The sequence below is a fragment of the Ranitomeya imitator genome, chromosome 3, assembly GCF_032444005.1.
Source record: "Ranitomeya imitator isolate aRanImi1 chromosome 3, aRanImi1.pri, whole genome shotgun sequence".
In the NCBI taxonomy this organism is placed as follows: Eukaryota; Metazoa; Chordata; class Amphibia; order Anura; family Dendrobatidae; genus Ranitomeya; species Ranitomeya imitator.
This window is the reverse complement of record NC_091284.1, coordinates 129,872,727-129,897,399: the sequence shown is the minus strand read 5'-3', so window position 1 is coordinate 129,897,399 and position 24,673 is coordinate 129,872,727. Positions and strand designations below refer to the sequence as shown.

At 41.9% G+C, this 24,673-nt stretch overlaps 1 protein-coding gene across 1 annotated transcript in view; it reads right to left on the bottom strand.

Moving 5' to 3' along the window:
* Nucleotides 1–23,920, bottom strand: part of LOC138672966 (caspase-1-B-like) — a 32,371-nt gene extending 8,451 nt beyond the window's left edge. Inside the window, exons 1-7 of the mRNA XM_069761443.1 lie at nt 23,798–23,920; nt 11,338–11,598; nt 10,445–10,504; nt 4,294–4,358; nt 3,103–3,282; nt 1,409–1,664; nt 737–871 (exon numbers count right to left, since the gene is read on the bottom strand). Coding sequence (XP_069617544.1) covers nt 737–871; nt 1,409–1,664; nt 3,103–3,282; nt 4,294–4,358; nt 10,445–10,504; nt 11,338–11,598; nt 23,798–23,804 — 964 coding nt within the window. The 5' untranslated portion in view covers nt 23,805–23,920. The remainder of the gene's footprint in view (nt 1–736; nt 872–1,408; nt 1,665–3,102; nt 3,283–4,293; nt 4,359–10,444; nt 10,505–11,337; nt 11,599–23,797) is intronic.
* Between the last annotated feature and the right edge of the window lie 753 nt (nt 23,921–24,673).

Genomic DNA, 24,673 nt, shown 5'->3' with positions numbered 1-24,673 from the left:
TAACAAATTATCATTCTGGGAACATTTAAAAAAAAAAAGAACAATCGAGCGTAAAACCAGTTTGGGAGATATGGATTCATTTGTTCACTTTTTTACAACTTTAGTCTAATGTTGATGGGCACATTTGGGATAGGCCTTAAATATTGACGCTTACAAAATGCCTTTGAGAAAACGTCATGAAGACATACCGTAATTAAATGGCCTGTGTACTCCTATTCCCAACCCAGAGGTGATGCCACATGCGCAAACTATCCACTTTGCAGAAACCTTATCCAGCAGCCCACCCTTGATAAAGAGCTGATCACATTGTGTTTCAGTTTGTCTCCATATAATCTTATAATATATTTAGCACAATATTATTATACATTACTATTATAAATAGATGCATTTGGCAACATAGTGACAGACAGTACTGAAAAACTGTAAAAGTTTGATAACACTAGTTAAAGGGGTTGTCTGGCCTTAGGCTACAAGTCTGCAGTAATTCTGTTTGACTGCAGACTTGTGAATCCTCACATCGCATGCTCTGCACTCTGTGAGCATTCTCTGGTCCCAGCGGTGGGCACGTGACCACCAGTGTGCAATTTGCATACAAGCGGTCACATGCCAACTAGCCGTGTTCGGCCTCGCTGAATGTGAGTGTAGTGAGTGAGGCTGGGCACGTCTAGTTGGAATGTGGCCAGAAGTATGCATGACCGCCTGCTTCCGGACAAACCCTGTAAATCCATTTGTGTACCTGGTGTTGTAGAATAGAAGCAAATGAAGTCGGTCTCCCTCAGAACCATGGGCTGAGCATCATCTTCCAAATCTTTTTGTTGGATGCTTGGGGGCGGCTGAGCACCGTCGCTGACCAGTACCAAACTCCTCTCATCTGCATAAAAATATTTATTTCTTAGTCAGAAATATTTGATTTTACTTTCACAAACAGTGTTTAGCACAAGACAGCATGCTTCCATTCCATCAATCCACAGAACATCGTTTTATTTTCTTATTAACGGTAAAAAATATTTTTGCATAGTTTTGAATAATTCCATTTTCCTTTGAAACTTACCCATCTTTTTTATATTTATTTTCCCTTGCTTTCATCTCAATAGAAATTTTGTGAACCAGTAACCCGCTCTGTGCATGCGCTCATGGAGGAGCTCAGTGCTTTTGCAATTTTTTACTAAGGAAAGGTAAAGATAGTAAAAAATGATACTATCCTTTAAAAAAAGAAGATTGAGGCTATGTTCTGGCTTCTACTTTTCCAGGATACATGACAAATATGACAGATCTATTGTGATCTGTTTGAAATAAATCTTAATGAAAACTTACATAGCTGTAAATGCAACGGAGAATAATTATATTTCATTACAGTTTTGCTTTTCTCACTGTACAACACGTCTCATGTTCTATTCCTATACCGTACCTCCACGACAAGCCTGGATAATTATCACTTTGGGTTTATACCGCAGTCCTGAGCAGTTTTTGTTATTGAATATATCGAACATATCATCAACACGGAGATCACCGGTGACTCTTTCCCCACCATCTACATTTTCTCTTTTGAAATCAGTCCCATAAATAAAGTCTCTTTCTCCATGAGACATAAAAACCAGGAAGGTGCTGTCAGAATCCTTGTGATCTGGGTCAGTAGCGAAATTCTTCATCGTGGTCCGCATCTCCTGGAAAGAAAAAAATGATAAAAATATTTTACGGTAACTTTTTTTGAGGATTATATAACTAAATTTTAGAGAGGCTTGAGTGGTTTGTATTTTTTTTTCATTTTCAAATAAGAAGATAAGTACAGCATATGTATATTACAAATTAAAGTAAAGTGAGCCAAACCTGGTGATCTAGGCATGGGAGATGGGAGTAAGTGCGGGAAGTAGGGATTGGGCAGTTTGAAGCACCACGTATGGTCCCTGACTCTAGCCTTTACATACTCACCACTGTCTCCAATTCTTCTCGGCTGTGTATGAAAGCCTTGTTCTGCCTCTCATAGATGTACACTATGTTATGACTCCCAGATCCCTCCAACAAACACTGGAGCAAGTGATCCGTCACGTCACAAACGGCTGCAGACCGTTTGGAGTGCTGCCGAGAACAGATGAAATCGGCAGCTGGAACGTACAAGGCATGAACTTGGAGTCGTGCTTTAAATTTGAACACCCCAACGTTCTTCCTGGAGATAAGCATAGCCTCAGTTGTCTACTCGTTCTTCCCACATAGAATACATGCGAGCTTGGCTGACCCAAGTGTGCATGTGTAAGGAGAGGGACACACAGCCCGAGTTCCTCCTTGAAGAATCAAGTATATATAATTGCGTTAGCGATTCCTCTGTCCCCATAATCACTCACTAGCCCAGGCCGGTTAATAAACATCAATGGATTGTTATATAGTCGATCAGCGTTCGTTAAAGGGAACCTGTCACCCCCAAATCCGAAGATAAGCTAACCCCACCGGCATCAGGGGCTTATCTACAGCATTCTGTAATGCTGTAGATAAGCCCCCGATGTATCCTGAAAGATAAGAAAAAGAGGTTAGATTATACTCACCCAGAGGCGGTCCCGCTGTGGTGGGCGTCGCGGTCCGGTGCGGGCCTCCCATCTTCTTATGATGACGTCCTCTTCTTGTATTCACGCTCTGGCGCAGGTGTACTTTATCTGCCCTGTTGAGGGCAGAGCAAAGTACTGCAGTGCGCAGGCTACGGGAAAGGTCAGAGAGGCCCAGCGCCTGCGCACTGCAGTACTTTGCCCTCAACAGGGCAGACAAAGTATGCCTGCGCCGGAGCCGCAGCATGAATACAAGAAGAGGAAGTCATCGTATGCTGTAGATAAGCCCCTGATGCCGGTGGGCTTAGCTTATCTTCGAATTTGGGGGTGACATGTTCCCTTTAAGGTGCATTGTCGAGATGAAATCAGCACATCTAAATGCCTCATAAAGTGTGTGGCCACCATGAGGGCCCATGTTACATTGATGTGCGGCTATGCTGTAGGTAAAAATTCAACTCTGATTCTTTTTGTTGCTTTCAACTACAGCATTTAATGCACAGTCATAATTGTACACATTTAGCCCCTTGGACTTCGGCTCTAAATTTCATCGAACTAGTCCTCTCCTCACCGCAGCTGTCAGATTCTTTTTCCACTGCACATTGTAGTCAAGTCCTTCTAATAGTTCCTTCATTCCTGTAAGATCAAACTGTGCCCCGGCGCGCTCCCGAACTTTCTTATCATGAAAATCAATATTACAAATGATCAAAGCCAAACGTTTGCGTTTACTCTTCTCACAAATCGGATAAATCTAGAGGAATAAGAAAAAAGATATGAGATATGATGTAGAAAAATTGTACTATTTTTTTTTTTTTTTTAACTTCGTGATCTGTTGTGGTTCCAGTGTTTAGATCCCCAGCACTACTCCAATAACGCAAAGGGAACCTATCATTTCATATTTTATTAAATATCTAGTCTGTTGATAACATGTGCAGCAAATCTGTGGGGGTTGTGTCCTGAGACTTCCACCGATCAATAAAAAAAACTGCTCTGCGGAGCACTGCTTAGCAGGCAGCAGCATTCAGGAGCGTGATCACAAAATGGCGTACAGGCGTAATAGAAAGTCGATGAGGCAGTACAAGAACTGTACAAAGTAATAATGCATCACATTTTATTAAAGGGACTCTGTCAGCACAGGACGACTGTTCACACTAAGGCTTGACACTTAGTGCTTCATGGCGTGACCAATCATTTATATAGACCTTCTTACCTGCTTGATTGCCAGCTCTGGCTTCACAGAGCCAGAGAAGGGTGGAAACCAAGCAGGTGGGAAGGTGTATGTACATGACTGGTCCCGCCATGAAGCTCCGAATGCCTGTGCTTGGTTTGAACAGTCATCCTGTGCTAACACTGATTTTCACAAAATGCGAAATGCCCAGAACATGTGAATAAACCCTAACCGCTTTGGAGCAAGACACTTTGTAAAAGATGTAATGAAAGTGAGTCTGTGAACATAATATAAGGGGCTGTTTGGCTAACATCTACCATGTGAAAAAATAATTACAGGAAAGTCATTAGCACTGGCAATTTGAAAGACGGGGTGTACGCCTCTAAGGACTCGGTCCAACAGTCACCCACAGACAACAAATGGGGAGAGACAGGCAGCGCACCCAGTGAAATGAACCTTGAGAAGACTTCACAGTCCCATGAGTTACTAAAAGGTTAATTTCACTGGATGGGCTACATCATTCTCCATATTTGTTGCCACCCGAAAAAGATGGCAGTCTTTAGTATTCATTATTGAATGATTCCTATGAATCACCTCTGATTCTTTAGCAGTTATTTCTCGAAATTCTTCCTCTGAACACGGGATGATTCTAGTAAGTTCTGAAAAAAAAAAAAAAAAAGAATGAACCTCTAGTGTTACCAGAACCAAACTGATATATCTCACAAGATATACAGTGGCATGTAAAAGTTTGTGCACCCCTGGTCAAAATGACTGTTATTGTGAATAGCTAAGCAAGTTGAAGATGAAATGATCTCTAAAAGGACTAAAGTTAAAGATGGCACAACATGTATTTTATGGTATTTAATCATCATGCATCTTATGGCCATATATGCTACTTTTGGTGCTTTAGGGTACGTGCACATATTGCGGATTAGGCTGCGGATCTACAGCTGTTTTCCATGCGTTTTACAGTACTATGTAAAGCTATGGAAAACCAAATCCGCTGTGCAGATGCTGTGGAAAATTCCGCACAGATTTGCAGCGGTTTATTTTCCGCAGAATGTCAATTCTTTGTGCGGATTCTGCAGCGTTTTACACCTATTCCGGTAAATCTGCAGATAATCCGCAGGTAAAACGCAGGGCAAAAGGGTTACAATTAGTGATGAGCGAGTATACTCGTTACTCGAGATTTCCCGAGCATGTGTCGCCGTAGCTGCATGATTTGCAGCTGCTAGTCAACCTGAGTACATGTGGGGATTGCCTGTTTGTTAGGGAATCCCCACATGTATTCAAGCTGTATAGCAGCCGCAAATCATGAAGCTACTATGACACAAACTAAATCTCTGAGCACGCCAAAATACTCAGAGACCACCCGATCATGCTCGGGAAATCTCGAGTAACGAGTATACTCCCTCATCACTAGTTACAATGTTTTGAACTTTTGACTTTCAGGATCCAGATCTCACCATCCACGACTGCTAAGAACGTGAGACTGCCATCATTTTATAGTTAATCTCTTGACTATCTCAAACATAAATTTAACTTGCAACTATTTAGCATATGATTAGTTATGCAGATTCTTGTCGTATCACTGCATTGTTACTGTTTTGATCCTAGTACTTGACAAAGACCTGACATAGGTTGAAACATTGTTCTTTTGTATATTGTTTTGTATACAGTACCCCGTTTGGGTTTGTGCCCCCTTTTCAATGCATACTCGCACTTTTAATTATACTGACTCAATAAAAAAATTTTTTACTTAACTAATTATTGACTCTAAGTCAAGTTTTCCTTTGCTCAATTGTCCAGCATCTCCTATAGGTACCGTCACACTGACCAACTTCACAACGATATCACTAGCGATCCGTGACGTTGCAGCGTCCTGGCTAGCGATATCGTTGTGTTTGACAGGCAGCAGCAATCTGGATCCTGCTGTGACATCGTTGGTCGGAGCAGAAAGTCCAGAACTTTAATTCGTCGCTGGATCTCCCGCAGACATCGCTGAATCGGCGTGTGTGACGCCGATCCAGCGATATCTTCACTGGTAACCAGGGTAAATATCGGGTTACTAAGCGCAGGGCCGCGCTTAGTAACCCGATGTTTACCCTGGTTACCAGTGTAAATGTAAAAAAAAAAAAACACTACATACTTACATTCCGGTGTCTGTGGCGTCCCCCCGGCGTTCTGCTTCCCTGCACTCCTCCTGCATCCTGTGTCAGCGCTGGCCAGCCGTAAAGCAATTACAGCGGTGACGTCACCGCTCTGCTTTTACGGCCAGCACTTACACAGTGCAGGGAAGCAGAACGCCGGGGGACACGACAGGAATGTAAGTATGTAGTGTTTGTTTTTTTTACATTTACACTGGTAACCAGGGTAAACATCGGGTTACTAAGCGCGGCCCTGCGCTTAGTAACCCGATGTTTACCCTGGTTACCCGGGGACTTCGGCATCGTTGGTCGCTGGAGAGCTGTCTGTGTGACAGCTCTCCAGCGACCACACAGCGACGCTGCAGCGATCGGCATCGTTGTCGGTATCGCTGCAGCGTCGCTAAATGTGATGGTACCTTATCTGTTGATCAATTAATTAGCAAGTAGCTGACTTGAAGAGCAAACTAATAGGGTAGGTGCACAAAGTCAGTGATTGGCAGCGCTTTGGACACAGCACATGTCCGCTCCATCCAAAGCACAGCCGTTTTTTGAACGCAGGTGATTCTGCATGTGTTCATTGAACCGTGCGGAATCACCGTGTCCAATACATTGTACGGGTGAAATTTATCTTGCGGGTAAATTTTTTTTTTTCTCTCAGAATATAAAACTATTGTTTTTTATTAACATCAGCAAATTAGCAAAAATAGAAAATGGGAAAAGTAATATATACACATATTGTACACACTCGATATAAGAGTACACAGGGCAGTGGGAGAACACTGATCTTGTGGGTAAAATTGACATGCTGCTGTCTGGCAAGACGCGCCGCATGTCCGTCTTTGTGGGTGATCCACGGGCGTCGGTGCACACATAGTGGGCATGGGATTTCTTGAAATTCCATCTACTATGCTGTAACATCTGGATGCAGCGTCCAACCCGCAGCGTTTACCGCACCTATCCTTACTGTTTACTTTCTCGTTACCTAAGAGGTGCTACATCATAGGTTAAGATAATTGCCCCTAAAGCAGACAAGTCATCTTTAGCGTATATCAGTGACCTCACATTGCAATGGAAATGCAATATTTCCATGCCATATCTAATATATAATTGCCTAGAATACTACTTCCTGCAATTTGTGCCAACTTCCGTGGCTTTGTCCGGAGCTAATGTCCGGAGCTAATGTCCGGAGCTAATGTCCGGAGATAAGTGACGTCAACAGTGTCCAGTGTCTGATTGGTTGCCGCCTGCTGCGAGCGACCAATCAGAAACGTGCCGTACTGTGACACACTCCGCCCGCCATTTTGGTGTGATTTTTGAATTTTTACCTCACAGCAAGTTTCTACTGCGTGGAGGCGGGCCCAGTGACGTTGCTCTTCAAGCTCCTGCCGAATTTCGTCAAAAAAATGATAATACTATTTACCAAAACTATATATATTTAGTTGTGAAGTGGTTCAGTGACATTTTCACACCAATTTTGAACTTTTGTTTGGTGTTTTCTCCATATACTGCCTATTATTTTTGTTCTTTCTTACTATTATTTATTAATTGTATTATTCTTACATTTGAATAAATAAAGTATATATGGATTCTAGACTCCCGATTCTTTAGAATCGGGCTGCCATCTAGTCAATAATAATCTTGTCATGGGTTTACTCCGACAAGGAGGAGCCAGAAGACCGCGGCGTCTGATTTCTCCTACTCCTACACTATTTAGAATCAATTCACCTTCGTATTAAATGGTGGAAGTTTATTTAGCTGTGCAGGGGTTAATATGTTCAGTTGAGAGCTCCTAGAAGCTTTCCTGCATTAAGGCTCTCAGCTATTCACTGTTAGCCACTCCCATCTCCTATATAATCTGGGCCCTGGCAAGCACTCATTGCCAGAGCTAGTTTCATGCTGCATGGTTAGAGATGGTAGTTGGTAGATGTTGTTTGAGAAGGCGTTTGGTGGATTTATCTGAGACTGTTGCTATGTTTTGGGTGTTTGATAATTCCCTTCCTTCTCCTACTTTGATTTTACACCATCCTCCACTCCCGTGTTTACCTCTGTTGTTTGTTAAAAAAATTAAAAAAATTTCCTTTCTTGGCGCTTTTTTTTTTTTTAACCATTGTATTCACATGCAATCCTTGGATTAAGGCTGGCATAGTTCCTATAATTGTGCTGCATACCGGAAGATGATAAGGAGTGGATCCATCATACGGATCAAATGAATGTACATACAAGACATCCAAAGGGTGAGTGCAACAATATATATGTTCTTGCAGTGAATATACACCTACACTTAGACTCTGCGCCCCTTGTCTCCCCTTTTATATCTCCTTTCGATACCTCTGTTGTTTGTGTGAGTGTGTTTGTATAATTGGTATTTTCCTTTATCCCTGTTTGTATTACTTGCTAGTCTGGTTGGTGTTTTACGGTACACTACTACTCCCCTCTTCTCTTGGTGGGGGAAGGGGACATACTGAGGGCAGATTCAGGAGCTAAGGCACGGTACGTGGCCCCGGCGTCTTCACCATCAGAACTAATCCGGGGAACAGGGGGAGCTAGGGCGCCCCTAGCGTTAGGGAGAGGCAAGGAGCCCCTGTTTTTTCCGGGACACCTGACAACATAGTCGTAACAAATCTGTTATCAACATCATCTACTGCTATATCTGAGATTGAGGGACATATTTGCATCTATCCCCAGTCCCACACGCCCGGTGCCTCGGGGTGATCCTCGACTCTGCCCTCTCTTTCAAGCCACATATCCAAGCCCTTGCCTCCTCCTGTCGTCTCAAACTCAAAAATATTTCCCGGATCCGTGCTTTCCTTGACTGCAACACTGCAAAAACGCTAGTGCATGCCCTTATCATCTCCCGCCTCGACTACTGCAACCTCCTACTCTCTGGACTCCCCTCTAGCACTCTGGCACCACTCTAATCCATCCTACACTCTGCTGCCCGACTAATCCACCTGTCCCCCCGCTATTCCCCAGCCTCTCCCCTGTGTCAAGCCCTTCACTGGCTTCCTATCGCCCAGAGACTCCAGTTCAAAACCCTCACACTGACATACAAAGCCATCCACAACCTGTCTCCTCCATACATCTGTGACATGGTCTCCCGGTACCTACCTACATGCAACCTCCGATCCTCTCAAGACCTCCTTCTCTACTCCCCTCTCATCTCTTCTTCCCATAACCGCATCCAAGACTTCTCCCGTGCTTACCCCATACTCTGGAACTCTCTACCCCAACACATCAGACTCGCGCCTACCATAGAAACCTTCAAAAAGAACCTGAAGACTCATCTCTTCCGACAAGCCTACAGCCTGCAGTGATCCTCAACCTACTGAACAGCCGCACAGCCAGCTCTTCCCTCTCCTAGTGTATCCTCACCCACCCCCTGCAGACTGTGAGCCCTCGCGGGCAGGGTCCTCCCTCCTTATGTACTCGTGTGCCTTGTTATCTGCTCATGTTTAATGTATTTGTCTATATTTGCCCCCTATTCACATGTAAAGCGCCATGGAATTCCATGGCGCTATAAAAATGTATAATAATAATAAAAAAAATAATAATAATCTGTGGGTTTTATGTGCCAGGATTTTCAGCCTAGGGTATTCCAATAATGAATGACAGATGCTGGGATCTACATCTATGTAAAGAAAATGTCCTATCATGCCACCAATGTGATCTCTTCCTTTATTTATATGGAAGCTGCAGGGAATCTATCACCAGGTCTACCCCATCTGAAATCAGCATGATGTGGGGTCAAAGACCATGATATCAGTGATGTGTCACTTGCTGAGCTGCTTACTCTCATTTTGATAAAAACACTGATCTTCTGCAGATCTAGTAGTTCTGAAAACTAAACTCTGTATTACCTCACCCACACCACTGATTGGCAGCTTGCCGTCTATACACAGTGTACACAGAAAGTTGTCAATCAGTGGTGGTGGTGGTTATACAGATCTCAGCAGTATGCTTGACTACCTGGCAGCAGGTTTATTAGTCCTCTAATGATAATCTGCTGATTAAATTATGATTTTTACAACATTACACTAAGGATCCCAGTAAGTGACAAATCACTGAAATCAGGGTCTCTGTCACTACATTATTCTGCTCTCAAATTATGTGGCAAAAACTTGGTGACAGATTTCCTTTAAAAAAGACCCAAGAACCGAAAAAATTACTACAGTTTTGTAATAAGATGTTGATATTTTTCAACAAGTTATTTTTATTTAAATTTTTTCAACATTTTTAATATTGGGAAGGATGTGAAAAGAAAGATAAAAAGGTGGTTAAGCAGGGAGGGAAGAGGAAAGATGCTGAGATTTTTCAATATACGATATAACTTTCTGGTGGTGATAGTGTGAAATTTGGAATATTTATCTGATAGAAGTAGGTGAACTTCTGACTCGCAGATACACTTGGGGTGAGGTCTACAAGAAATCGATATTTATGCAATCAGCTTTGGACATTTTTTAACTACCCTGTAAAAGGCCACATACCCCAAAAGTAGCAGATACTTGTTAGGATTGTCAAGAATCTTTTGTACTATTACAATTTACCGTCACTTTTACAGAGCACACACCATGCAATAACCTGATGGCTGAAAGTGTTACCTGGATGGATAGCGTGGGCTTCATTTATGTTTTGTTCCTGTATAGGTAATGGAAGTGTTGCTGCAAATAGAGGAAGAATTCGGATTAATCTTCAGATAATTGGAAATACGAGATCAGCCAGATTGCATATCTATTTGTGGGAAGAATATGTGCATTTTTAGTGCTCTTTCAAACAAGCAATGATATGGAGGAGGAGAAGCAGCAGCAGCTTCTAAACTGAGGGTTATATCTTCTGAATTTGGACAGCTTTACTCAGAGCACACTCACCGTGGTATGGAGCCAGCTTATTTGGTCCTGCACCATTAGTGAGTGGTGTATTGTATCATTGCCATTGTTTGGAAGTTTGATCTTCTGCAAACACATATGACAAATTTATCAATGGGAACGACCAATTTAAAAGAACTGTGACAGTAATAACATGTTATTAATTATCCACTGAAAAGGTGATATCTGCTAGATTGGTGAGAGCCCAAACAATGAGAGCACAAGTGATCACCAGAACAGGGATCCCATTCCCCCTATATCAGTGGAGCAGTGGTCTCACATGCTTGATGCCTCCATTCAAAGTCTAGAGGACCGGCAAACATTAGATTAAAAGGAGAATACGGGACCCCTGTTCCAGTGTTTGGGGATTAAGAGGACACAAATGGATCCATTCGCCCCAAGAAGAAAACTTGCTATGTGATCTAACATGGCCAGTCTAGCTTTCCTTGGGAAAGGATGTCTGGGATTATCTGGCAGCAGTACATCCCTACTAATAATCTTTATTTATTTTCTTTATACTATATTTATACTACTATATTAGATGTGGATTAATGGAGTCATTATCAGACAATAGTGTCATTATGCCGTCATTTCCATAATAATGCAATGTGCCACAATTACGTATTTACCTGTTATTTCCAGTTTTTCACTAAGTGGCAGATCCTTTTCTCTGATTTTTTGGAGTAGTATCTTACAGCTGTATTCTCCTTTCTTTATCACGATATCAATTAGTGTTCGACATTTGTCTCTGCGCTCCGGGAAAGCTTCCCGGATATGCTCCACCTCTGCATCCCTTAGTACCTTTATATGAAGCAAGTCATCGAGCAACTCTTGTAGAAGTGCTGAACTGCATCGTTCTACTAACTGAGGACGGATATTTCTGAGTTTATCTGGGGAATAGAATTCAAAATGAAAGAACATTAGATGAAAATAGATCATCATTATTATTATTGTAACTAGATGGAGGCCCGATGCTATTGCATCGGGAGGGCGGTAATGTCATGATTGGGGCAGGCATGCGGAGCTGTTGTTGCCTAATGACATCCTGTGATAATCTAATGACTTTTGCATCAGGGGACTCATGTGCTTGATGCCTACGCTTATATGCATTGTTTTTGTCCTAGCGATGCTGCTGCTCTTCAAGAGTCTCATTTGCCCTTTGTTGTCTTCGACCTTGTGGCTTTGCTGCTTTCCTTTCATTGTCATTGGCGTACTTTGTATGAGGAGCGATGTTGGCGTTGATATTTGCTTTTTAAAGGGGTTTTCCCACGAACAAAAGTTCATTTTAAAAATTGTCTGTGTCTGACCGTGTACCGAACATACCACAGCTACTGGGCAGGGGAGGAAGCAAAAGACAATACTGACATTACAGCAGGAGATCGCAGAGGATACATTTTGTGAGGTAAAATATTTTTTAAAAACAGTCAGTGAAAGCAGTGCATCATATATGATGTTGTACCTGGTGACTCCGATAGATTTTTGTATATTATCAATGTATAAGATTTTATCACATAATGTACGGGGGATTTAATTCCCCAGTAAAAAGAAAACGTGCCTTCATTGATTATGCAAAAAATTCCCCTGATGTAATATTTTTTGCAGGAAACACACTTCTCAAACACCTCATCCCCCAAATATTTCCATAAATCTTATTCAAGATTTTATTTAGCCACACATGATAAAAAAAAACGAGAGGGGTTGCTATCTTTCTTCATAATTCTTTCCCTTTTATACAAGAGGATACAATAGTAGATAAAGATGGCAGATTTATAATATTATGGGGAACCATACAGGAAAAGCGAATTTGCCTGGTTAGTTGCTACGCACCCCCGACGTTACAAATGAAAACTATTAGATCAGTTGCGAGATCCCTGCATTCTGTATCGTATGATATAATCATATGGGGGATGACTTCAATTTAATTGTGGATAAGACTCTTGATAGCTCCAACAATCAAAGATCTGACATGTCGGGGAAGGAAAAAAAGATACTTCAAACTATTTTACAATCTCACCGTTTGGTTGACATATGGAGAGAAACCCACCATCAATCAAGAGGATATGCTTTCTTTTCTAGAGTTTATCATTCCTATTCTAAGGATTTATTGGATCCTTACCAACTCAGAAAATATACCATCCTTACTATATTCCAGACATATTCCCTCGTCATGGTCAGATCATGATTGTATACTATCCGTATTTAAACTTGACCAAGCAACTTCACGATTATATAGGTGGAGATTAAATGAATCATTGCTGTCAAATCCCCAGGTGAGGACATCAGTTGAACAAGAACTCAAACCTTTCTTTCTTTCAAATAACTCTGACGAAACCTTATCGGGTAATGTATGGATGGTCCACAAAAAATATATAACAGGTGTCTTTATTAAAATTGCCTCTAAAAAAAAGGGGCAGATTGCAAGAACAATCTACTCTTGAAAATGAGCTTTATAAACTAGAACTAGCAAACCAATCTGGTCCCTCCATGTACCTAACTAAACGAATTTATGATTTAAAACTACGTTTAAATACCCTATTGACCAACCGTACTAAGCGGGCAATTAGATGGACCCAAGCTACATTTTACCGGTTTTCCAACAAAATGGATAGAATGCTAGCTCGTAAATTGAAACACAAACAACAATTGAATACTATTTTCTCTAGAAAAGATGAACAATCTCAGATTACCTTCAACCCAAACAAAATCTACGACACTTTCCAAAAATATTACCAAAAATTATATACGGATAGAACGGTCTTTACTCCATCTAAACTAGATGACTTCCTAAATAATATGCCATTGCCTACATTGAACCCGAACTTCGCAGCGACACTACATTCTCCTTTTTCTGATGAAGAAATTACCTCTACTATTAAACATCTAAAAATTGGAAAGCACCAGGTCCAGACAGGTTAACGGCATTATATTATAAAAAAATTTCAAAAATTCTATCCAAACACATTCAAACTTATTGTAATGATATGTTGAAAGGTCAGGCAATGCCCCCACAATTTTACACAGCTCATATATCAGTTATCCCGAAACCGAAAAGAGACCCGTTACTCACAAAAAATGATAGGCCCATATCTTTATTAAATCTAGACCTTAAAATCTATTCAGCTATTATAGCAGAAAGAATCAATAAATGCCTCCTCAGCCTTATTCATAAGGATCAAGTAGGATTCATCCCAACAAGACAAGCCCCGGACAACATTCGTAAAAATCTTAGCATAATCCATACTGCTAATAAACGTATAACTTAATTTTACTAGCCTTGGATATAGAAAAGGCGTTCGACTCTGTAGGATGGCCATACATGTTTAGTATATTACGTAAAATGAGAATATCACAACAATTAGTTAACTCTCTTAAACTTCTTTACAATAACCCGGTAGCTTATTTAACCCCTTTACCCCCAAGGGTGGTTTGCACGTCAATGACCAGGCCAATTTTTATAATTCTGACCACTGTCCCTTTATGAGGTTATAACTCTGGAACGCTTCAACGGATCCTGGTGATTCTGACAATGTTTTCTCGTGACATATTGTACTTCATGATAGTGGTAAAATTTATTTGATAGTACCTGCGTTTATTTGTGAAAAAAACGGAAATTTGGCAAAAATTATGAAAATTTCGCAATTTTCAAACTTTGAATTTTTATGCAATTAAATCACAGAGATATGTCACACAAAATACTTAATAAGTAACATTTCCCACATGTCTACTTTACATCAGCATCATTTTGGAACCAAATTTTTTTTTTGTTAGGGAGTTATAAGGGTTAAAGTTGACCAGCAATTTCTCATTTTTACAACACCATTTATTTTTTAGGGACCACATCTCATTTGAAGTCATTTTGAGGGGTCTAAATGATAGAAAATACCCAAGTGTTACACCATTCTAAAAACTGCACCCCTCAAGGTGCTCAAAACCACATTCAAGAAGTTTATTAACCCTTCAGGTGTTTAATAGGAATTTTTGGAATGTTTAAATAAAAATGAACATTTAACTTTTTTTCACAAAAAATTTACTTCAGCTCCAATTTGTTTTATTTTACCAAGGGTAACAGGAGAAAATGGACCCCAAAAGTTGTTGTCCAATTTGTCCTGAGTATGCTGATACCCCATATGTGACAGTAAACCACTGTTTGGGCGCATGGGAGAGCTCGGAAGGGAAGGAGCGCCGTTTGACTTTTCAATGCAAAATTGACAGGAATTGAGATGGGACGCCATGTTGCGTTTGGAGAGCCACTGATGTGCCTAAACATTGAAACCCCCCACAAGTGACACCATTTTGGAAAGTAGACCCCTAAGGAACTTATCTAGAGGTGTGGTGAGCACTTTGACCCACCAAGTGCTTCACAGAAGTTTATAATGCAGAACCGTAAAAATAAAAAATCATATTTTTTCACAAAAATTATATTTTTGCCCCCAATTTTTTATTTTTCCAAGGATAAGAGAAGAAATTGGACCTCAAAAGTTGTTGTGCAATTTGTCCTGAGTACGCTGATACCCCATATGTGGCAGTAAACCACTGTTTGGGCACATGGTAGAGCTCGGAAGGGAAGGAGCACCGTTTGACTTTTCATGCCAAAATTGACAGGAATTGAGATGGGACGCCATGTTGCATTTGGAGAGCCACTGATGTGCCTAAACATTGACACCCCCCACAAGTGACACCATTTTGGAAAGTAGACCCCCTAAGGAACTTATCTGGATGTGTGGTGAGCACTTTGACCCACCAAGGGCTTCACAGAAGTTTATAATGCAGAGCCATAAAAATGAAAAAAAGTTTTTTCCCACAAAAATTATTTTTTAGCCCCCAGTTTTGTATTTTCCCTAGGGTAACAGGAGAAATTGGACCCCAAAAGTTGTTGTCCAATTTGTCCTGAGTACGCTGATACCCCATATGTGGCGGGGGAACCACCATTTGGGCGCATGGGAGGGCTCAGAAGGGAAGAAGCGCCATTTGGAATGCAGACTTAGATGGAATGGTCTGCAGGCGTCACATTGTGTTTGCAGAGCCCCTAATTTACCTAAACAGTAGAAACCCCCCACAAGTGACACCATTTTGGAAAGTAGACCCCCTAAGGAACTCATCTAGATGTGTTGTGAGAGCTTTGAACCCCCAAGTATTTCACTACAGTTTATAACGCAGAGCCGTGCAAATAAAAAATATTTTTTTTTCCACAAAAATTATATTTTAGCCCCCAGTTTTGTATTTTTCCAAGGGTAGCAGGAGAAATTGGACCCTAAATGTTGTTGTCCAATTTGTCCTGAGTACGCTGATACCCGATATGTGGGGGGGAACCACCGTTTGGGCGCATGGGAGGGCTCGGAAGGGAAGGAGCATCATTTGGAATGCAGACTTAGATGGATTGGTCTGCAGGCGTCACATTGCGTTTGCAGAGCCCCTAATGTACCTAAACAGTAGAAACCCCCCACAAGTGACCCCATATTGGAAATTAGACCCCTCAATGAACTTATCTAGATGTGTTGTGAGAACTTTGAACCCCCAAGTGTTTCACTACAGTTTATAACGCAGAGCCGTGAAAATAAAAAATCTTTTTGTTTTCCCACAAAAATTATTTTTTAGCCCCCAGTTTTGTATTTTCCCAAGGGTAACAGGAGAAATTGGACCACAAAAGTTGTTGTCCTATTTGTCCTGAGTACGCTGATACCCCATATGTTGGGGTAAACCCCTGTTTGGGCACACGGGAGAGCTCGGAAGGGAAGGAGCACTGTTTTACTTTTTCAACGCAGAATTGGCTGGAATTGAGATCGGACGCCATGTCGTGTTTGGAAACCCCCCAATTATAACTGAAACCCTAATCCAAACACACCCCTAACCCTAATTCCAACGGTAACCCTAACCACACCTCTAACCCTGACACACCCCTAACCCTAATCCCAACCCTATTCCCAACTGTAAATGTAATCTAAACCCTAACCCTAACTTTAGCCCCAACCCTAACTGTAGCCCCAACCCTAACCCTAGCCCTAACCCTAGTCCTAACCCTAGCCCTAACCCTAAACCTAGCCCTATTCCCAACTGTAAATGTAATCTAAACCCTAACCCTAACTGTAGCCCCAACCCTAACCCTAGCCCTAACCCTAGCCCTAACCCTAGCCCTAACCCTAGCCCTAGCCCTAACCCTAGCCCTAGCCCTAACCCTAGCCCGAGCACTAACCCTAGCCCTAATCCTAGCCCTAACCCTAGCCCTAACCCTAACCCTAACCCTAGCCCTAATCCTAACCCTAGCCCTAGCCTTAGCCCTAATGGGAAAATGGAAATAAATACATTTTTTTTATTTTTCCATAACTAAGGGGGTGATGAAGGGGGGTTTGATTTACTTTTATAGCGAGTTTTTTAGCGGATTTTTATGATTGGCAGCCGTCACACACTGAAAGACGCTTTTTATTGCAAAAAATATTTTTTGCGTTACCACATTTTGAGAGCTATAATTTTTCCATATTTTGGTCCACAGAGTCATGTGAGGTCTTGTTTTTTGCGGGATGAGTTGTCGTTTTTATTGGTAACATTTTCGGGCACGTGACATTTTTTGATCGCTTTTTATTCCGATTTTTGTGAGGAAGAATGACCAAAAACCAGCTATTCATGAATTTCTTTTGGGGGAGGCGTTTATACCGTTCAGCGTTTGGTAAAATTGATAAAGCAGTTTTATTCTTTGGGTCAGTTCGATTACAGCGACACCTCATTTATATAATTTTTTTATGTTTTGGCGCTTTTATACGATAAAAACTATTTTACAGAAAAAATAATTATTTTTGCATCGCTTTATTCTGAGGACTATAACTTTTTTATTTTTTTGCTGATGATGCTGTATGGCAGCTCGTTTTTTGCGGGACAAGATGACGCTTTCAGCAGTACCATGGTTAGTTATATCTGTCTTTTTGATCGCGTGTTATTCCACTTTTTGTTCGGCGGTATGATAATAAAGCGTTGTTTTTTGCCTCGTTTTTTTTTTTTTTTCTTACGGTGTTTACTGAAGGGGTTAACTAGTGGGACAGTTTTATAGGTCGGGTCGTTACGGACGCGGCGATACTAAATATGTGTACTTTTATTGTTTTGTTTTTTTTTTTTTATTTAGATGAAGAAATGTATTTATGGGAATAATATTTTTTTTTTTTTTTTTCATTATTTAGGAATATTTTTTTTTATTTTTTTTTTACACATTTGGAATTTTTTTTTTAACTTTTTTACTTTGTCCCAGGGGGGGACATCACAGATCAGTGATCTGACAGTTTGCACAGCACTCTGTCAGATCACTGATCTGACATGCAGCACTGCAGCCTTCACAGTGCCTGCTCTGAGCAGGCTCTGTGAAGCCACCTCCCTCCCTGCAGGACCCGGATCCGCGGCCATCTTGGATCCGGGCCTGGAGCAGGGAGGGAGGGAGGTAAGACCCTCGCAGCAACGCGATCACATCGCGTTGCTGCGGGGGGCTCAGGGAAGCCCGCAGGGAGCCCCCTCCCTGCGCAGTGCTTCCCTGTACCGCCGGCACATCGCGATCATCTTTGATCGCGGTGTGCCGGGGGTTAATGTGCCGGGGGCGGTCCGTGACCGCTCCTGGCACATAGTGCCGGATGTCAGCTGCGATAAGCAGCTGACACCCGGCCGCGATCGGCGGCGCTCCCCCCGTGAGCGCTGCCGATCGCTATGACGTACTATCCCGTCCAGGGTCAGATAAGCCCAGGGCACCTCGACGGGATAGTACGTCTAAGGTCACAGAGGGGTTAAAACTACCCTTGACCTCCCAGAGCCGATAATCATTAATAGAGGAGCGAGACAAGGATGCCCACTGTCCCCTGCCCTATTTGGTTATGGAACCTTTAGCTCAAAAAATACATTTGCATCCAGACATTAGAGGCCAAACGATTGGCAAGCACGAATACAAGTTCAGCCTGTTTGCTGATGACCTCTTACTAACATTGACAACCCCTAATATATCCATACCAAACCTATTATATACCCTCAAACATTTGGAGGAGATAGCGGGTTTAAAGGTTAACGTTTATAAATCAGAGATCATGTTTCTAAATACCCCACCCCACAGTCCAAAACATAATTCTAAATAATTTCCAATTTCAACATGCAAAACATTACATCACCTATCTACGAATCAGCCTTACTCCCACCAAAAATACTTTATTTAAATACAATTACACCATTCTATTACAAAAGTTCACACAAAATCTATCACACTGGTCCACCCCGTCTCTCTCCTTTTTAGGCAGAATTCACTCAATAAAAATGGTAACTCTACCCCAATTTTTGTATCTGTTTCGCTCCCTACCAATTCCATTACCTTCTCTGACACTCGAAACAATAAATTCACAAATATTACGTTTCATTTGGAACAAAAAAAATCACGTATTTCCCAACAAATTCTATTTAGACACAAACGACAAGTAGGAGTCTCCTTACCGAATTTTTCTCTATACTACAAAGCAGCTCAAATCGCTCAACTGGCAGCAGTGACTGCTGAGCAACATGCATCCATCTGGTCTCAGATAGAAAGCTCCTATATAGCACCTTACTCCTTGGAGAGTCTTATCTGGGCCACTGGACCGCTGCCAAAAGATTTACATTTACATTCACCTTAAGGTACCGTCACATTTAACGACGCTCCAGCGATATAGACAACGATCTGACCTAAACTAGATCGCTGGAGCGTCGCTGTTAGGTCGCTGTAGAGATGTCAAACCCAGCAACTCCAGAACAATGCAGGAGCGATCCAGTGAAGTACTTATTGTTCTCGCTGGTTGTTAAGGTACCGTCACACATAACGATATCGTTAACGATATCGTTGCTTTTTGTGACGTAGCAACGATATCGTTAAGGAAATCGTTATGTGTGACAGCGACCAACGATCAGGCCCCTGCTGGGAGATCGTTGGTCGCTGAGGAAAGTCCAGAACTTTATTTCGTCGCTGGATCTCCCGCTGACATTGTTGGATCGGCGTGTGTGACACCGATCCAGCGATGTCTTCACTGGTAACCAGGGTAAACATCGGGTTACTAAGCGCAGGGCCGCGCTTAGTAACCCGATGTTTACCCTGGTTACCAGCGTAAACGTTAAAAAAACAAACACTACATACTTACCTTCAGCTGTCTGTCCCCGGCGCTGTGCTTCTCTGCACTCCTCCTGCATCCTGTGTCAGCGCCAGCCAGCCGGAAAGCAGAGCACAGCGGTGACGTCACCGCTCTGCTTTCCGGCTGACCGGCGCTGACAGTGCACAGCAAAGCAGAGCGCCGGAGAACAGACAGCTGAAGGTAAGTATGTAGTGTTTGTTTTTTTAACGTTTACGCTGGTAACCAGGGTAAACATCGGGTTACTAAGCGCGGCCCTGCGATTAGTAACCCGATGTTTACCCTGGTTACCGGGGACCTCGGGATCGTTGGTCGCTGGGGAGCTGTCTGTGTGACAGCTCCCCAGCGACCACACAGCGACGCTGCAGCGATCGACATCGTTGTCGGTATCGCTGCAGCATCACTTAGTGTGACGGTACCCTTAGCTCTGTGAAAAAACATTGCAGGCATCGTTGCCTTTGCTGTCAAACATGACGAATCACACCGACCTGACGACCAAATAAAGTTCTGGACTTTCAGCTACGACCAGCGATGTCACAGCAGGATCCTGATCGCTGCTGCGTGTCAAACACAACAAGATTGCTATCCAGGACGCTGCAACGTCACGGATCGTTGTCGTTCTCATTGTAAAGTTGCTCAGTGTGAAGGTACCTTTATTCATCCCATTCCTTACGTATCAGGAGAGCTAATAGATTCCAATTTTTACTCCAATCCCAACTCTCACCACTTTTAGAATTATTTGACAATCCCATGTTTCCTCCGGGTGTGGCTTCCAAGAATCATGCTTGGTGGAAACAAAACAAATTAACTAGGTTACAACGTTTAACATCACATTTTCAACTAATGTCGAAACAAGACTTTATCACAAAATATCACATACCAACATCGGAAAATTTCAGACTTGAACAAATCTTTCATTTCCTGCACACCATGTTCACTAACGCGCCAAACCCAAAACCTACAAGCTTTGAATTAAAATGTCTATATGACCCATTGGGAAACGTCCTTATATCACATCTATACTCTACATTCAATCAACCCAGAAATGACTCAAAATTAAAGGTCATGGAACGATGGGAGAATGACTTGCAAGTTGCCCTCACACCTCAAAGATGGTTTAAATGTTATGAAAATATATTAAAAGGAAGTCACCAAATCTCATTAACCCAGACATTTCTTAAACTATTTCATAGAATACACTACGTTCCTAGTTTTTTACATAACATTTATCATACAATCCCTAACAAATGTTTTAGATGATGCACAGATGAGGGAGATACGCTCCACATTTGGTAGACGTGTCCAATAGTGAAGTCTCTTTGGAAGGATGTGATAAAGTTAATCAACACAGTTCTAAAAAAAGAGCTACTTCTGTCTCCGACAGTCCTACTTTTGGGAGACAGACCAGTTCATGCTGATAATAGAACTTGTCGTTTAATTGGTTTTATTTCTATGGCCACCAGAAACCACATCGCAAGTCAATGGAAAAAAAAATACGTTGCCATTTACACAAGTGAGGAGACGGATAGATCTAATAATGCTATACGAGAAAATCGAGGCCACTAAATCTGATACTGTTGATCTATTCCAGAGCATCTGGGATCCTTGGATTCAAGTGCAGAATAATGACAATTTCTCCAGGACAATGTCTCTCGCCATTTAACATATAATAATACCCTAACGTATGGATACCTGCAATTTATTGGTATACCTGACCTAATTACTCATGTCAGCTTATCTCGTCACTAACACTCAAAACCTCTGATCTCCCCCCCCCTTTTTTTTCTTCTTTCTTCCCCTCTCCCCCCCTTCACTAATCTGAATATGACTAAGTTAAGACTGTTGTATACTTACAATTATGATTATATTATCAAGGATATAGTTATGTACTTCTCTGCTTATTAATCTGTTATATATTTACCCCTGCAAGGGGATCCTTGATTTTTACAACTGATAAGTCTCATGTTAAAAGATGTTTCCTGAAATAAAAACCGTTGAAACTAAAAACTGTCAGTGAAAAATTTTACCTCACAAAATGAATCCACTGTGATCCCCTGCTGTAATGTGAGTATTGTCTTTTGCTTCCTCCCCTGCCCAGGAGATGTGGTATGCTCCCTACATACACGGTCAGAAACAGTCAATTTTTAAAATGAACTTTCGTTCGAGGGAAAACCCCTTTAATGTGACTGGCTTCCTCTGCCTGTAGACACGTTGCGCATCTGCCGCCGGGATCAGCCGAATGATTCACTGCACCTTGCTCGCACTTGTCTTTTCAGCTTTGCCGATAAATTTTCAATAGGATTGAGATCATGGTTTTGTGATGGCCACCCCAAAACATTGACTTTGTTATCCTTAAGCCACTTTGTTATCATCTTGGCGGTATGGTCATTGTCAATTTGGAAGACCAATTTCCGCCCAAGCTTTAACTTCGTGGCCGATGTCTTGAGATGTTGCTTCAGTATTGCCACATAATCTTTTTTTCTCATGATGCCATCTATTTTGTGAAGTGCCCCAGTCCCTCCTGCAGCAAAACAACCCCACAACATGATGCTGCCAACCCCGTGTTTCACAGTTGGGATGGTGTTCTTAGGCTTCCAAGCTTTTCCCTCCAAACATAGCAATGGTCATTACGCCCAAAAAGTTAAATTTTAGTTTCATCAGACTACACAGGACATGTGTCCAAAAATTTATATATTTGTTCTTGTGTGCATTTGCAAACATTAATCTGACTTTTTTTATGTTTCTTTTGGAGTAATGGCTTCTTCCTGGCAGAGTGGCCTTTCAGCCCATGTTGATACATTACTCGTTTCACTGTGGATATTGACACAATCTTACCAGCTTCCACCGTCAACTTCATAAGGCCTTTTTCTTTTGTCCTTGGGTTGATATGCACATGTCGGACCAAAACACTTTCATCTCTGGGACACAGAACCCATCTCCTTCTGAGATGTACGATGGCTGGATATTCCCATCTTGTTTGTACTTGCGTATTAATTGTTTGTACAGGTGAACGAGGCACCTTCAGGCATCTTGAAATTGTACCCAAGGATGCGCCAGACTTGAGAAAGAGCACAATTTTTTTCCTGATATCACAGCTGATTTCTTTAGACTTTCCCTTGTTGCTATACAAAGAAGCAGTGTGTTTCAGATGTCCAATTAAATACATCCACAGGTGAGTCTCTAATTAACTCAGATGTCAAAAAACAGAAGCTTCCAAACATATTACATCATCATATATAACCTGTAATCGCAACTTTTAAATGCAGTTTTTTTTTCCAGTTCAAATCTACATTCAGACAACTGTTGGAATTCTCCAGCAAGTCAGGTTTGATGACGTTATTGCATCCATTTACTACTCTGTGCACTCGTCCAGATAATGGACAATTAATACATGTGCAATGGACGAAACAAATGGGTTCTACATTAGCAGATTGATTGTCACCAGTCAGTGTGCTATCGGTGTGTGGCCCGCTGTGCACACAGACCTCACCCTGACCAAAAATAGGTTCGGATGAATGTAGCCTAAAGGGAAACCGATGGCCTAAATGCCACAAACATGACATACTGTAATAAGTGTGAAAGTGAAACTGTATGCTTTCTGCAGCTATGGAAACTACATCCACTTTAGTGGAGAAGTGACTGCACAAAATGTACGTAGAATTCATCATGCTCCATACATATAACTCAGCCGGACCCGCCAACTACCCTACGTGTCTAGGTGGCCTCCTGATGGCATCCTAACCCCTGATCGGGCATTATACATTTTTACATGCTCGATCCCTTGTTCTTGATAGCGATAAGCCATCACCAGAGATGCCCAACAACTTACTGCTCTTTCCAAACAGTAACACATGCACACTCGGCTGATGGGAGTGTGTATGTAGATAAGGAGGAGGGCAGCGAAAGCTGTGGGCCAAGGAGGACATTAGCTGTTAGAGGCATGCTAGTCTTTGGAATTCTAAACAGGATACGTTACCCTCCATTTAGAAAGGAGCAGCAGCAATGTCCAATCTGCAGGGCACAGCCGAGGCGTGTGTGTATGTATGTGTGTGTGTACAACAACCAGGAAGAAGGAAATACATTGGACATGAAGGCCGTGCAGAGGGTGTCGCCTCAGCTACAGCACTTTCACTTTTACAGGATTTCCTTACACGGGCTGGAAGATGAAGGAGAACAGTGCAACCACATGTTATGTATCAGAGCAAAGTCACCAGAAATCAAGGAAATATATGGGAGCAGGGCAAAACGACAGGAGACCAAGAAATGTTTCCAGACACAATAGGCAATGTTCACATCATTACCTGATGTGGCCAAAAAAGTGGAAAAAAGTCTGCTTTAATATTTCTAATGGACCAGCTATGGAAAAAAAACACGGTATCAATGTAAACCACATTGTTCCATAAGGTGGAATCCAGTATTTTTGGTCTGAGGGCGATCTGACAAAACCTCGGATCGCACTTAGACCAATGTTATTCTGTGGGGCTGCTTATATGTCTGTGCACATGTACGATCAAAAAAATCACAGCATGACTAAGTTTGATCTGATTACTGGATCACATTCGGCCATGCAAGTCAATGAGACGGTGGAAAACATCAGACTGCACTCGGATGACATGGACTGACAGAATGGGCAAGACAGAAAAATTTTTTTTCTCCATCTTCCAGTCATCCGAGAGAATCGGAGCACACTGTGATCACACTCAGATCTGAGTTTGATCACAGTGTAATTTGTAATCTAATAATCTAATAATAATCTTTAGTTATACAGCACCAACATATTCCGCAGCGTTTTACAATTCAGCAGTTCATACACAAGTCAAGTAATAACGTTAAAGATAATACAATAATTAGA